A 15,318-nucleotide genomic window follows, 5' to 3' on the forward strand; every position below is an offset into this window, starting at 1 on the left:
ATGTTTGCACTGGTATCATGTGATTCTTGCTGTGACGCTGCATAAACACAGCCTCGTGAACTGAAGGCATTGTTTAGACTAGAGAATGTTAATTAAACTGTGGTGTATTGTATCTGATTCTGATGTCTCCCATGAGCAGTAGCAATAGTCTTTCTGTTATGTTTTCACTGGACGGAATCTTGAATTTGAAGATGAAGGCATTGTTTAAAGAATGTGTTAATTAAACTGTGGTGTATTGTATCTGATTCAGGTGTCTCACATGAGCAGTAGCAACAGTTTTTCTGTTGTCATGTTTTCACTGGATGGAATCTTGAATTTGAATATATACATGTGTATATGATCTGACCTGCTGCTATTTCCTTCCAATTCAAGAGCAGATTTCACTCTTTCTATCACACACACACACACACACACCACTTTAACATACACTTTGAAATCATTTTGCATAAATGTGACATGTATTGACACAACTGACAAAGGTTGAATTATGCTGATTAACCTCAAAATAGCTCTACACAGGAAACAAGATAAGGAGCATTGAAAAATTAAATGGCCTACACTTGAAATGCGAGCACACATTTAAACTACCAATAACATGCAACTGCAAGCAACACTGAACATACCACTACCAGTATTGCAGGTATGAAGCCAAAGTGAAGAGAACATTTTCACTAAATGTTCAAAATTGAAATAACATACTGTGGGTATGTGAGTCATTAACTATTCATTATGATCAATAGACCTGTGCGCTTTTTTGCAGAAATAAATGTGTTCAATTTTGTTGTCATCAAAACAGAACTAGTTGATAATAGAAACTAACTTTCAGTTCCACTGCCAATTTAAACACTGTATTACTTGACTGTACTGATGCAGAACTACGCTGGACCACACACTCTTATTTGTTCCCTAAATCAAGCAGCCAATCCGTGTCACTGGAAACAGTGAACAAGGAGAATGAACAATATACCTGGCTGAATAAGTTGATAATCAAACTGCTCATGATTCTTTGTTATTCACAGCAGTGGATGTAAAACAATCACAAAATAAGGTCCTGTATGCATCATAATTTATACTTGTAGCACTTGATTTTGTATTGTAGTCGGTGATCCTAAACAAAATGTATGTCTACATCTGTGCATGATTTTACTTTAAGTTTAAGAATAAAATGAAACAAGAATGGAACAATTGATGACTTCTCTGTGAGTGTGAACTGTGATTTAAAACATTACATGCTCTCTTTTCTCTCCCTCTCTTCTTCTGCGTTCGATGTATTCTCTCCCTCTCTACAACTTTACTACTGCCACTTTCTATGTGTATACAGTCATACATGATGTTTGTTTTCCCACACACATGAGCAAGCGAGTCTGGCATTGTCACTGTTTCTTGCGTTTCACGGCTGGTGTTTGCAGCTGCTCCTGGTTCACATCCACTGCTTGTAGAGGCTCAGCTTCTCTGTCCAGCCAGTTTCCAACTAGCTCTGGAAGAACTGCGAGTCTGAACACTTTCAAAGCTTTCTCCACACACATTGCCCAAAAATCAGTCAGGCAATACTCGGACAATAACTTTATCCACAGTAGTCCACACCATGAAATCGCAGTAGGAGGAACTGGTCATAACAATCTGGCACTGTACTTGACTAAAGTATGGGTGGTCTTTGCGCAGACAAAGCATCCCCTCACTGTTAGATTCCAAACAGAAATGGCGGTCTGCCACAGCACACTCAACAGCTGACTCCTTGAAGGTGAAGGGACGTGTGTGCAGGTTTCTCCAACTCCGGCCATGCCGGTTTCTCCAACTCCGGCCATGCAGGTACAGTGTGCTGCCAGTATGTTGCCATCAGAAGTGGCGATGATCCAAGGAGAAAGTGCTGGTTCATTAAGGCGTTGTGAATGAAGAATCTGAAAAATAAATTGAAGGTCGCACAAATCAGCATTCAGCTAGGTCAATCGAATGAATATAACTCTAAGACGCACATAATGTGCTTTACAATAACCTTAACAATGAAAAGTAAACAACAGATTTTTAACTGAATATATATGAACATGAAGCTCATTACAAATTTATATAATATTTTGCAAGCTATTTCAAAATATAAATATATTCAAGACTATCTACAGCTTTTGTCGTAGTCCAGAATACAAACTGAAGCGAAGAATATATCAAAGACAAAGCCTCAACACAATATCCTGAACTGCAACTTGTGATATCAGCAACACAAGACAGAGAACACTCACGTTCATTCATTATAAACTGAAAGCACATTCTTACCTTTGCAGAAATGACAGAGTTCTGGGCTGTAGCACTTGACATCCCTCACCCAGCCAGAGACAAAAAGTCGGTAGGAATCAAAACTGTTGTAAGCTTTTCAGCTGCTCACATGTGTATCTGTATCAGTGTATGCACTCTTGCCAAGCACAAAATAATTTACGATGTTGATGTAACTCAGCTCTGGCAGATCGTCCGGATTTGCTGACCAGCACCTGGTTGAGAATGTCATACGGATCATTCCCGTCAATCTCCCAAATCTTCTGGTGGTATCGCCGCCTCTCCTCTGGTAACAATCGCTCAGAATATTTTCGCTTCTCGCCCGATCGCAATGTTTTGCATGAGGCCTGTGCATGAGGCAAGGGAAGTCACTCCAGATTCTTCTCGGAACGCGTCGGAGGCATTGTTTCCCGTTTTTCAACGGTTCACAGCTGTTTTTACTTTTCTCTTTGAAATGAAACGATGAAAGGAAGAGAAATGGAAAGACAGGCATGTTGTTGGGACATAAACAGAACAGAGAACATAAGGGGAAAAAAACTGTGTTTCAACAACTTCCAGCAAGAAAATGCAAACACTAAACACTCCCGGCAGGGAAACACCTTAATTGACCTTGACCGTTGACTGTGTATGAGATCAGTTATTTTCGTACTCGGCTTGTAAAATAAATAAAATAATATCCAAACAACAGCTATTTTAAGATAAGAGTGTGTGGAGAGACCTTGTATTCAATTATAGTAATCACTGAAAGACATAAAACTTAGTTCAGAAGCGAATCCTAGAAACCCCTAAATAATGGAAAATGTGTTGGCTAAACAATTCATTGTTTACGTAAATAATTCATTGTTTACGTAAATAATGATTTATTTAGCAACATTGCTGATTCTTTATAAACAATGTAATATAAGTCTAAATAATATATTGTTTACGTAAATAAATCATTATTTACGTAAACAATGAATTATTTACGTAAACAATGAATTGTTTAGGTAAATAATGAATTGTTTACGTAAACAAAAAATTATTTAGAATTGTTTTACATTGTTTATAAACAATTACTTATTTAGCACATGAGCTTCTAAATAATGATTATTTAGCTAAAACTGGTGAAAAAAACATGAAAAAGTATCCAAATAATTATTTGACAAACGGAATGCCATATATTATCAACTACTAAAGACAGACCCGTTTCTACCAAATTTGCAAGACATAATTTCCCATCAATCTGCTATTTTCTAACTCTCTCTTCGCAGTCAAAAATGAGATCAAAAAGAAAACAGGGCGCTTTTTTTTTTTTTTAGACCACCCTGTATTTATAGCTCGGTGGGAATTCCCAGTGTAGACACGCCGTTGTCACTGCAGTGTTTTACTAAAAAAAAAACAGTGGACACGCCTATATAACCAATGAAATTGTGTACACCTTGTGAGAGAAAAAACTACACATCAATGTTTAACTCTCAATTTATAAGCAGTGAAACTGTTTTCCAACGATGAACATATTTTATATGCAAAACCGACTGACCATATCAGAAGGTAAGATTACTCTCAAATCTTCAGGAATCTTATTCCGAAACCAGCAATTATGTCACAATTAAGCGGGTTAATTATTCACAATCAAAGGAAAAAAAACAAAATATGGTTTGAACATTCTGTAAACAGCGTATTTTCCCAATGAGCCTCGAAAAGACTGGATATGATGATTGATTTATGCAAAGACCCGTATGGGGGTTAACTGAAACTGAATGTCGGGAGTATTTTTTTTAATGTCCATTTGTTTTTGAGTAATCGTGTATATATAGTATCTTGTTTTCAAACCTAATTAACAATGAAATATTCATGTTTTGGAACAAGAAATTATTTATGACGTTTGAGGGCAATCAACAATTCTTGAAGTGATTGAATGTGAACATTCTGCTCAGCATATCATAAACAAGATTTTCATTTTTCATTTCAAACATGTTCATCATCAAAACAGTATTCCTGTTTACTAATCATTATATTAAACATGTGTTGACAATTTCTTTTCATAAGATGTTCACAATAACACTTGTTCTACGCATGACGTCACGCATATCAGACTTATTGATACATTTTGTTCCATCTTCTATGTTCCTATAGTTGTACATTCTCTCTAGTAAATCTGGACATTTCTACTAGCCAACGGAGGTTTGACATGCCGAAAACACATCGTAAAATGCATCTGGAAACCGCGAGATCGTTTCCGTGCGCAGATTACTCAAATCATTATGTGTGTAATCCACATTAAAAAATTTTTTTTTTAAAAAGCTCCTCTTTCTTCTATAAGCAAAAATCTGTTGCGTTTTATATTACGCTTGTGGGGCACACAATTCAAAAGGGTGTACTATCTTTTGCCGTTTAGAATGCATATGATCTAGGTCAAGTTTGCCTCACTTACCATAGGCAATTAAAAAAGAAAAACAAGAATTATTTCCGAACATCGTCTAATTTCCAATGTCATAATTAATTTATGGAGGTCACAGAACAGAGTGTCACCTTTTGCCTACTCTCTCCCTCTATACCAGCTTGTATCTCACGACAGGATATATCAAGCCAGCATGCACATACATACCTCGCATGAAGAGAGACAAATCTTGTCTCAGTCAGTCTAGGGTTGTCGGACCTTGTCAACCTTTTGACATGGGAAGGGGAAGAACTCTGACATACGCTTTTGCGTTTCTGAAGAACAACGCTTCGCTTTGTTGAAGGAAAAAAGTGAAAAAGCGGTGAAACGAACTGGGTCTGAATAATTAAAACACAGCATTATATTTCGACGCAGCTTTCTGACAGTGTGTAGGTGTGGGTTAGGGGGAGGCGTACGTTACTTGTTGTTGACAAGTTCATTAGGTCTCTAATAGTCTTTATCTTATGCGTTTAGTGTACTAATCATCTGCTAGAATTGTTAATGACGGTTCTCTGTGACGAAGGTTTGTGGGTGTTACGTGGTGATGGTGGCAATGACTGAATTTAAAATGTACACAGCCTGTACAAGCTATCTTTCGCCCCCCCCCCCCCCCCCCCCCCCACCCACCCCCTCTCTCTCTCTCTCTCTCTCTCTCTCTCTCTCTCTCTCTCTCTCTCTCTCTCTTTCTCTCATTCACTCATTCACTCTCCCTCTCTCTCTCTCTCTCTCTCTCTCTCTCTTTCACGCTCTCTCATAAACACACACACACACACACACAACCACACACACAACCACACACACAACAACACACACACACACAACGTAATTGTTTTTCAATTTCTCCACTAGACGCTCCCATTGTTTGCCTTACACTGTGCAAATCTAGGTTTTGAAGATTATATTATAGGTATTTGACTTCAACATCTCAAGTAAATATTCTATTTGATCATGTGTCTGCACCTTTGTGGTGGTATGTCAATATTCTTAACGTGTTTTTTTATGTTAAAATGGTTCAATGTTGGGAAATAATAATGATGGGCACAATGGCCTAGTGGATAAGAAGCCGGTCTCTCAAGGGGAGGGTCGTTGGTTCGAATCCCGGCTGCGCCTGGGAGGTTAAGTCAATATTCATATCATGTTGGAGTTGTTGGGTTTTTTTTTTTTTTTTTTTTTTTTTTTTTTTTTTTGGGGGGGGGGGTCTTAAAATAGTTTAATGTTTGTATTTGAAAAGTAGACGCGTACGCTTCGGTCGAAAATAAACGCAATGATACGAGGACATCGTGATGACAGTAATCTGTTTAGCCTTGAGAGATGGGGAGGGGGGAGGGAGGGGAAGGAGGGAAAGGGAGGGAGGGAATGATAGAGCGATGGTGAGGGGGGGGGGGGGGGGCGGGAGGGGTGAGGCTGAAGAATTTTGTTTTTGTAAAATGCATTACAGCGCGAAGACATCGACATCTGCCATGCGCTAGACTTCCGCTAGACCACGGGACACATTTGTCACTTTTGTAACAAGGTCTCATTTTTGAATATGAATGACGACCTGCCAACCCTTGTGACGCCTCAAGTGTAGCAATTCAAATTTTTTGTTTGAATTTTCAGCGTAGCGAATGGTGTTTAAGTGTGCCATCTTTAGACATGTATTCCTCCATCCCATGTATGCCATCTTGCACAAGAACAGACATTTTTAATAACATTTTACTAAAATGCAGGAACATAAAATGGCCATTAGAGCAGATCTGCAGTGCCACTTTTCAGTGTAGGTAATGTTTATGACCCAATTTTGTTACCGCTACCCTGAGAGGGAAGCAGAAATGAGTAACAGGACTAACACAAAAAAGGGAACTGTTGTATGCTTCTAATTAGTTGTTTAACTTTAAGCGTAGCAATATAAAGCTCGGCGTAGCATTTGTTCTAAAAACGTAGCTTGCTACGCTAAAAGCGTAGCATTAGGCAGCTCTGTCTCCACCCCCCCCCCCCCCCTTTAATCTTTTCTTGATTCCCTCCCCTTCCCCCTCCGTCCCCTCTCATCCCCTCCCTACCCCCAACACCATCTCCCCCGCCCGGTCGTTTTATTCGGAGTCTAGTTCAGTTCTCTGCCATAAAGATCGCACTGTAAGATATAAAAAAAAATATTCACCTCACACGTGATCATACATACCTCACACGTGACCCGAGGGGAGGGGTCCATACACGTCCTGCAACCAACGCCGGTGCTACAGCAAAGTTGGTACCCCGGACATTCTTGATCATGACGACAGAATGTGCTACATCCCCCTTTCAACACGTTGAAATAAGGCTTGTTGCTTGGGCAAGTTCCTACTCCCTCTGCAAAAGTTAAAAAAAAGTTCACTTCATTATAAGCAAATATGACACTATCACTAAATCATTCCAAAAAGTGAAAAAATTTCACTTTACTTTAAGCAAAAATGACATCATCGCTAAATCATTCAAAAAAGTGAGAAAAGTTCACTTCACTTTATGCAAAAATGACATCATCACTTTATCATTCCACACGTGACTAAAGAATCCCGTTTGCTGGGACAAGGGCATACTGTTTCCTGCACATTCCGCGTGTTTCGCTTCAACAACAATTATGGTCATTCTTGTTTCCAACCTTGCCTGATTACCTGGCTGATTCTGCTGACAGATGGTCATCAACAGTGCGTGTCATATGAACATTAGAAAATATGGTAGCAGCTCAAAATACGAAGGCGATACCAGCGCGTTTGCAAGTAAACACACACACAAACAAACATACTTACGCACATACGCACGCACGCACGCACGTTCGCACACACACACACACACACACACACACACACACACACTCACACTCACACACACACACACACACACACACACACACACACACATCTCAGAAAATTATATCTTAAAAGATGAGGTTGTCGTAAAATAGAGGAACATTTACATAGGGGATGTACAGAAACTCTGGACAAAAAAACAAGTCGCGTAAGGCGAAATAACAACATTTAGTTAAGCTGTCGAACTCACAGAATGAAACTGAACGCAATGTAACGCAGCAAGACCGTATACTCGTAGCATCGTCAGTCCACCGCTCACGGCAAAGGCAGTGAAATTGACAAGAAGAGCAGAGTAGTACTTGCGCTGAGAAGGATAGCACGCTTTTCTGTACCTCTCTTTGTTTTAACTTTCTGAGCGTGTTTTTAATCCAAACATATCATATCTATATGTTTTTGGAATCAGGAACCGACAAGGAATAAGATGAAAGTGTTTTTAAATTGATTTCGAAATTTTAATGTTCATATTAATTTTTATATATTTAATTTTCAGAGCTTATTTTTAATCCAAATATAACATATTTATATGTTTTTGGAATCAGCAAATGATGGAGAATAAGATGAATGTAAATTTGGATCGTTTTATAAAAAACATATTTTTTTTTACAATTTTCAGATTTTTAATGACCAAAGTCATTAATTAATTTTTAAGCCACCACGCTGAAATGCAATACCGAAGTCCGGGCTTCGTCGAAGATTACTTGACCAAAATTTGAACCAATTTGGTTGAAAAATGAGGGCGTGACAGTGCCGCCTCAACTTTCACGAAAAGCCAGATATGACGTCATCAAAGACATTTATCAAAAAAATGAAAAAAAAGTTCGGGGGTTTCATACCCAGGAACTCTCATGTCAAATTTCATAAAGATCGGTCCAGTAGTTTAGTCTGAATCGCTCTACACACACACACACACACACACACACACACACACAGAGACACACGCACATACACCACGACCCTCGTCTCGATTCCCCCCTCTACGTTAAAACATTTAGTCAAAACTTGACTAAATGTAAAAAAAGAAAGAAGAAGAAGAAGAAGAAGAAGAAGAAGAAGAAGACTCCTTAAAGACCGGATTTTCTCAGATTTGTGGAGGTCTGAGAGGGGAGGTTCCACTGTACTCACTCGATGCCCCCGTACAGCAGACACCCGGGGGATCCACACAGGATGTCCCCGTGGGGCAGGTCGTCAGGGAGTTGCCCCCGCAGCTAATTTCGTTAAGGGACCCCCCGTCCGTCACACGCATCACGGGGTCGTCAAACGCACACTGGTAGTTGGAGCGGGTGAGCGGCAGCTCCAAGAATTCTGTAAACAATTCAATACGATACGATAGGTTGCGATGCGATACGATACGATAGGTTGCGATGCGATACGATACGATACGATAGGTTGCGATGCGATGCGATATGATACGATACGATACAATACGATACGATGCGATACGATAGGTTGCGATGCGATACGATACGATACGATACGATACGATACGATACAATAGAATGCAATGCGCTACAATTAACTACACTACACTACACTAAGCTACACTACTCTACACTACACTACACTACACTACACTACACTACTCTACACTACACTACACTACACTACACTACACTTCGTTACGCTACGCTACACTACACTGCACTGCACTGCACTGCACTGCACTGCACTGCACTACACTACACTACACTACAATACATTACAATACAATACGATACGGCGATACGATAAGACACGATACGATACGATACGATACGATACGATACGATACGATACGATACGATACAAAACAATGCAATGCAATGGAATGCAATGCAATACAATACAATTCAATACAATGCAATGAGATGCGATACCATACCATACCATACCATACCATACCATATCTTACAATACAACACAACACAACACAACACAACACAATACAACACAATACAATACAATACAATACAATACAATACAATACAATACAATACAATACAACGGAACCGGTCCATTGCTAGGTCGAATACCTCTGAAAACTAGATAATGAAATACAATACAACACAATACAATACAGTTCAAGAATAGTCAAACTCATACTCGTGTCTGACCAGTCCGGCAAGAGATCGCAGACAATACAATACAATATAATACAATACAATACAATACAATACAATACAATACAACACAATACAATACAAATGTTAATACAATACGATACAATACAAATGTTAATACAATACAGTACAATACAAACTCCCCCACTCTCTCTGTCTCTCTATTTTAATGTAGCCCAAAAATGTTTGCAGGATAAAGCCTCAAGGGCTATGTTTGGTTTATTCCAAAGATGTAAAACAAATTAATGTTACCTTTAGATATTCAAATGTAATTGTTTGACAGGATGATTGTGCCGATTTTAAAGTATGGATGTGAAGTGTGGTGTCCAAGTATGTTAACGATATGCTTCCCGAGGAGCAACTAAAAAATGCTGGTCTGACAACCAGCCACCAAACATCGTTTTTGTCATCATTTTGGTAGTGCAACAAAATCCAAAATAACCCACAGGGAGACGATTTTGTAGCATCCAATTCCGGGCCGCAAAGCAGCGTCACAGTAGTTTGAGATAACACGTCAAACTTGTCTGTGACGTCAAACGTAGCTTATTGACGCTTTTCTTCCAGTCTGAAAATGTACAGAGCTGCGATCATATGTGTGAGTTCAGAGATTGTTAAGCATATTTCTTTTCTTTTAAGTCTGTTATGACTTTTTCGTTGTGGATTTTGCGATTACAGAGATAAGTTGCAAATTGACCATGAGTCGCCGCGGTAATTATCAACATTGATTGGGTCTTTGAGAGTGAATGCTTACAATAGTTGTCCTCGGAAACACGAATCCAAAGCCGCGATGGTTCCACACATCGAACAATCAGCCTGATTGGCTTTTACTTTGACAATCCACGTTTTACATGAGAGCTCAAACCCATTCACCATCTCGATTTATTGCGTGGGGAACATGAGATTTATTTCCCGGCTGGTTATGAATGAAAACTCGTGAAAATGATGACAATTATTTTGAGTTATGAAATCCTTTTTGTTTTTTGGTTGTTGTTTGTTTTTCCATCGGAATAAGTTTAAGTATATGTATATGTTGAATCAGTTTGCATTTCTTTCTTTTTCTTGTTTGTGTGTGTGCTTTTCTTCATGTACCCCCACGGGGTTTCTTCAATAAAACCCTTTGCCTTGCCTCTCTAGTCCGTAGCAGCTCGTCTCTAACATCAACTCGCTTTTCGAGATTATTTTGGATGTTCCGTCGGAAAAACTTAATGCGATACTTCTTCTTCTTCTTCTTCTGCGTTCGTGGGCTGAAACTCCCACGTACACTCGTGTTTTTTGCACGAGTGGAATTTTACGTGTATGACCGTTTTTTACCCCGCCATTTAGGCAGCCATACCCCGTTTTCGGAGGAAGCATGCTGGGTATTTTCGTGTTTCTATAACCCACCGAACTCTGACATGGATTACAGGATCTTTTTTCGTGCGCACTTGGTCTTGTGCTTGCGTGTACACACGGGGGTTTTCGGACACCGAGGAGAGTCTGCACACAAAGTTGACTCTGAGAAATAAATCTCTCGCCGAACGTGGGGACGAACTCACGCTGACAGCGGCCAACTGGATACAAATCCAGCGCGCTACCGACTGAGCTACATCCCCGCCCAATGCGATACGATATCCCCCGGACGTTTCCCTGTAAAAGCCTGACAGTATCTGTGATGGTTTACGGGAGGCTTAGTGTGCCTTTAAAGGCATATGTACGCGCTCCCGTGTTTACAAAGTGTAGTTTGCCCATAATCGATGTCAAACGCACCATAAGACCATGTAATGACGATATGTCGCCATGCGCGGACCATATACATGCATTACAGCTTGTTTTAGAGTCTCAAAAACTTTGGATGTAAACAAAGACGCGGAGTTATTTCCCTTGCGTCAACGCTACCTCTGTTGGCAAATCTATAAATAGGACGATCCAGATCAAAATGAAAATTAACATATCTCAACATTGAAGGGGTCCTAGACCACAATATTTTGCAGGGAACTTAATTTAGCATGTCTCCAGCTGTTGGTAAAGCAATTAGCGTGTATAGTCATCGAGTACATATGGCTTTAACCTCTCTTCTAAAGTGAAATAATTATGTGACGTGAAAGCGTTGGAGAAGACGTCACACTGAGAAAAATAGGGTCACGTTAAAGCTCTATCACATTTCATGTGTGTCTCCCAAGAATTTTTAGATAATAAAGTTTTCCCCAGTTTTACATTAGAACCACCAAAATTATCGAAAGTCGGGCTATATCTTGAGGGGGGGGGGGGGGGGGGGGGGGGGGCGGGGTGTTTGCATCGCTGGCGATATAAAGCTGTCACTGGTAACACAAATTAAAAATGAAATATATTTCATTCTGCTAAAACAAAGTAGATCTGTTCCACCACTTCCTTAAAAAAAAACCCAGCCTGTTCGCCCTTATTTAACAGATGTTCAGGGTGCTCTCTAATCGTGGATCCTGCAAAAAGACATAGGGCCTAATATTTAAGCATCTCAAAATACTTTCTCCTGACGTGTGTCAGTAGCCTTCCTCCATTAAAAACAAAAAGATGGGATCTCTTCCATCATGAAAGATGATCATGAAATTGCAATTCAAGCTGTCGGTCTCAAAAGATTAAACTGTTTTCCGGGAAGTGCAAACGTCAGCAAAATGTCATTGCGTAGCACTCTCTTCTCTCAAAATATCGCTGGTATGTTACATGACAATGATTTAAGTTCTTTCTTTCCTAATAGAACCTCTTTGTTTATCATGATAGGTCCTTCCAGACTCTTACATCATACATGGGATTAGAGTTTGTTTTCTTGCATACATGTATTCGTGTTTTCCAAGGTCTGAGACTTTCGCTGTGACCTGGGGATCTCTATAGTGCGCATGCGTGCACACGGGGGTCGGGGGTGTTCGGGCACGGAGGAGAGTCAAAGTTGAGTCTGGAAAATAAATCCCTTGCCGAACGTGGGGGTCGAACACACGCCAACTGGTTTCAACGCCAGCGTCTCTACCGACTGAGCTACCTCCCCGCCCAGACATCTTTGTTGTTCTTCTTCTTCGTTCATGAGCTGAAACTCCAACGTTCACTTATGTTTTTGCACGAGTGGGTTTTTACGTGTAAGACCGTTTTTACCTCGCCATTCAGGCAGCCATACGCCGCTTCCGGGGGAAGCATTCTGGGTATTTTTGTGTTTCTATAACCCACCGAACTCTGACATGGATTACAGGATCTTTTCCGTGCGCACTTGGTCTTGTGCTTGCGTGTACACACGAAGGAGGATAAGTCACTAGCAGGTTTGCACATAAGTAGTCCAGGGAGATCGGAAAAATGACAGAGTGTACAGGTGCAAAGAGATTATGTGCATGTGAGAATGTCACGCTTTTGGACCATGACTCTGAGAATGACCCTTATCTTAGAGTGTGACTGGGATGACTCCAAGATGATCGCAGCAATATTTTGGATTTCTGTTTGACACTCTCGCCAATTTCAAACGTACTGTTCCTTAGATTTAACATAATATGAATCTGAAACAGCGTTTACGTGCGGTTTTAGTGCTCAGTGGACGACATGGCTTTTTTAGACTGGCTAACGGCCCACAGTCCAAAAACAAAGAGACTGCCAACGTTCCAAAATTCAGAATCAAAAAACAAGAAAGGTAGGTTGTTGGAACGTGTGTTATTGACAAAACAATGCATTCCCAAATATATCGACCCAACGGTCTTTTAAGTGCACAGACACACAATTAATAACGAAAACTTATCTGGCTGATTTTTTCTTCCGCCTGCCACGAAGCCGCAAGCGAATGAATGATTATATGACTCATTTCAGGAGAGTTAAAAGACCGTTGGGTCGATAATTATATTTGTGAATGCATTGTTTTGTCAATAACAAACGTTCCAACAACCTACCTTTCTTGTTCAACGGCCCACAGTTAATTAAGTTACACGGATGTCATTTCTGGCCATAGCGAAACACTTTCATTGGCAAACAACGGCAGTTTGTCTGAAGGTTATGTGGTCTTTTGATATATTGTAGGTAAACATTAAAGATATATAGCGATCAACCCTCCCTTTCATCTCAGTATCTGGTGTATGTAAGGGTATCGAGTGAACTCAGCTCAGTAACATAGGTAATGTCTGTATAGGTTAATGGGGGGGGGGGGGGGGGGCAGGTAGGCGAGGGGAGGGGAGGGGAGGAGTCAACGAGACATTAACACAAAAAGATGATTTACTTACATTCATTTTCACATTTTGGGCGTGTACGTTTATTTGCGTGATTTGTTGTAAACAGAGGACACTAAGTCAAATAAAACAAAATGTGGAGTGGGCCTTTAAACACTCAAAACTGAAGTGTTCTTTTTGAACACACTTTCTATAACCAGTTTTGAACACGATGAGATATAGTACATAACTATAGCAGCAAACGCTGCCCTACACGCCACCAGGCGTGAAAGGCAGTAAGTAAGTAAGTATAGCAGCAAAAGTAGCACACATGGTAAACACCCGTGTTTAAAACAGGTTACAGATAGGGCGAAAACAAATCCAAAATCAGATAGACTGATGGCGTTCCATAATCAATCATGAGGGCCCCAAAGGGGGGGTATCATGGCGATCACGGCAAGAAACATTTTAGCTTTCACGATCACAGTTACCTTGATTTTTGTTTTCACGATCACGAACACCTTGACGAATAGAGAATCATAGAGTGATACAGCTGTGAAAAATGTACGTTGAAAATAAAATGCTTTGCAATAATGCCCATCACAATCACGAAAACAAATGACGATCACGATCACGAGACTTGATTTTTTTGTCATCACGGATCACGGGCAAAGTCCCATCACGATCACAGAAATGGAAATTTCGGCAATCACGGTCACAGAAAGGTCAAAAAACGCCAATCACGATCACGATTTTAAACCCTTTGGGGCCCTCAATCATCAAAAAACAAAACACGGTAAAATATGTGACCCTCCACCACGAAATGAGTCGCATGTCACCTCGCGCGGTTCTGCGCTGTCTGGTAACAGTGTGAGGGTCACCTTAGTCACAGGCTTATAACTCAAACAGTTGTCGCTCCTTTCTAAAACGGTTTTCACCTCTGGATAGAGCATAAAAAACTCTTTATGAAAATGTAAAAATATGAAAATCATGCAAAGGTGACATGCGACTCATTCCGTCATATATTATTGGCACGTTTTGTAAAACAAAAATCACATGTAAACATCCCGTTTTGTTTAGAATCACAACCTGTCTACGATAAAGAACCCAAGGTCACAGCGAAAGTCTCAGGGCTTGGAAACATGAATACATGCTTGCAGGAAAAGAAAAAATGGGTAGCGCCGTATACTGTAGCCTATACTGTATACCAGGGAGAAAGCAGCCCGAATTTCCATGAGGGTAACCTCACAGGACTATATGAATCTTATCCTTATCCTTATCCTTACCATTTTTGTTTTCTGATTACAGAAAGGGTGTTCAAAAATGGAACACTTTAGCTTGAAGTGAACGCTTACCCACACAGATGGTACCCACTTGACAGTCGCCACCAGTGCAACGCTCAATGATCCTGCATTGCTTGGAGCCCGAGCAAATCTGCAAAATACACAATCATTATTAGAAATGGTCTAACAACTCTTATAATTCATCACAAAAGGCAAAATCGTCGTCCCAATTCAGCACAGCTACCACTGTCATCATCATCGTCGTCTATGTCGTCGTCTATGTCGTCGTCATCATCATCATCACCG

At 40.2% G+C, this 15,318-nt stretch overlaps 1 protein-coding gene and 1 long non-coding RNA gene across 2 annotated transcripts in view; both read right to left on the reverse strand.

Annotated features, from left to right (window-relative positions):
• Positions 1-15,318, reverse strand: part of LOC138961789 (probable serine/threonine-protein kinase DDB_G0272282) — a 35,264-nt gene that overhangs the window by 16,130 nt on the left and 3,816 nt on the right. Inside the window, exons 3-5 of the mRNA XM_070333465.1 lie at positions 15,085-15,163; positions 8,629-8,808; positions 6,843-7,009 (exon numbers count right to left, since the gene is read on the reverse strand). Coding sequence (XP_070189566.1) covers positions 6,843-7,009; positions 8,629-8,808; positions 15,085-15,163 — 426 coding nt within the window. The remainder of the gene's footprint in view (positions 1-6,842; positions 7,010-8,628; positions 8,809-15,084; positions 15,164-15,318) is intronic.
• LOC138961770 (uncharacterized) lies at positions 437-3,351 on the reverse strand. The gene is made up of 2 exons (XR_011454305.1): positions 2,269-3,351; positions 437-1,898 (listed from the first exon to the last, which is right to left on the reverse strand). It is a non-coding gene; the product is annotated as an uncharacterized lncRNA (long non-coding RNA).

The sequence above is a fragment of the Littorina saxatilis genome, linkage group LG3, assembly GCF_037325665.1.
Source record: "Littorina saxatilis isolate snail1 linkage group LG3, US_GU_Lsax_2.0, whole genome shotgun sequence".
In the NCBI taxonomy this organism is placed as follows: domain Eukaryota; kingdom Metazoa; phylum Mollusca; class Gastropoda; order Littorinimorpha; family Littorinidae; genus Littorina; species Littorina saxatilis.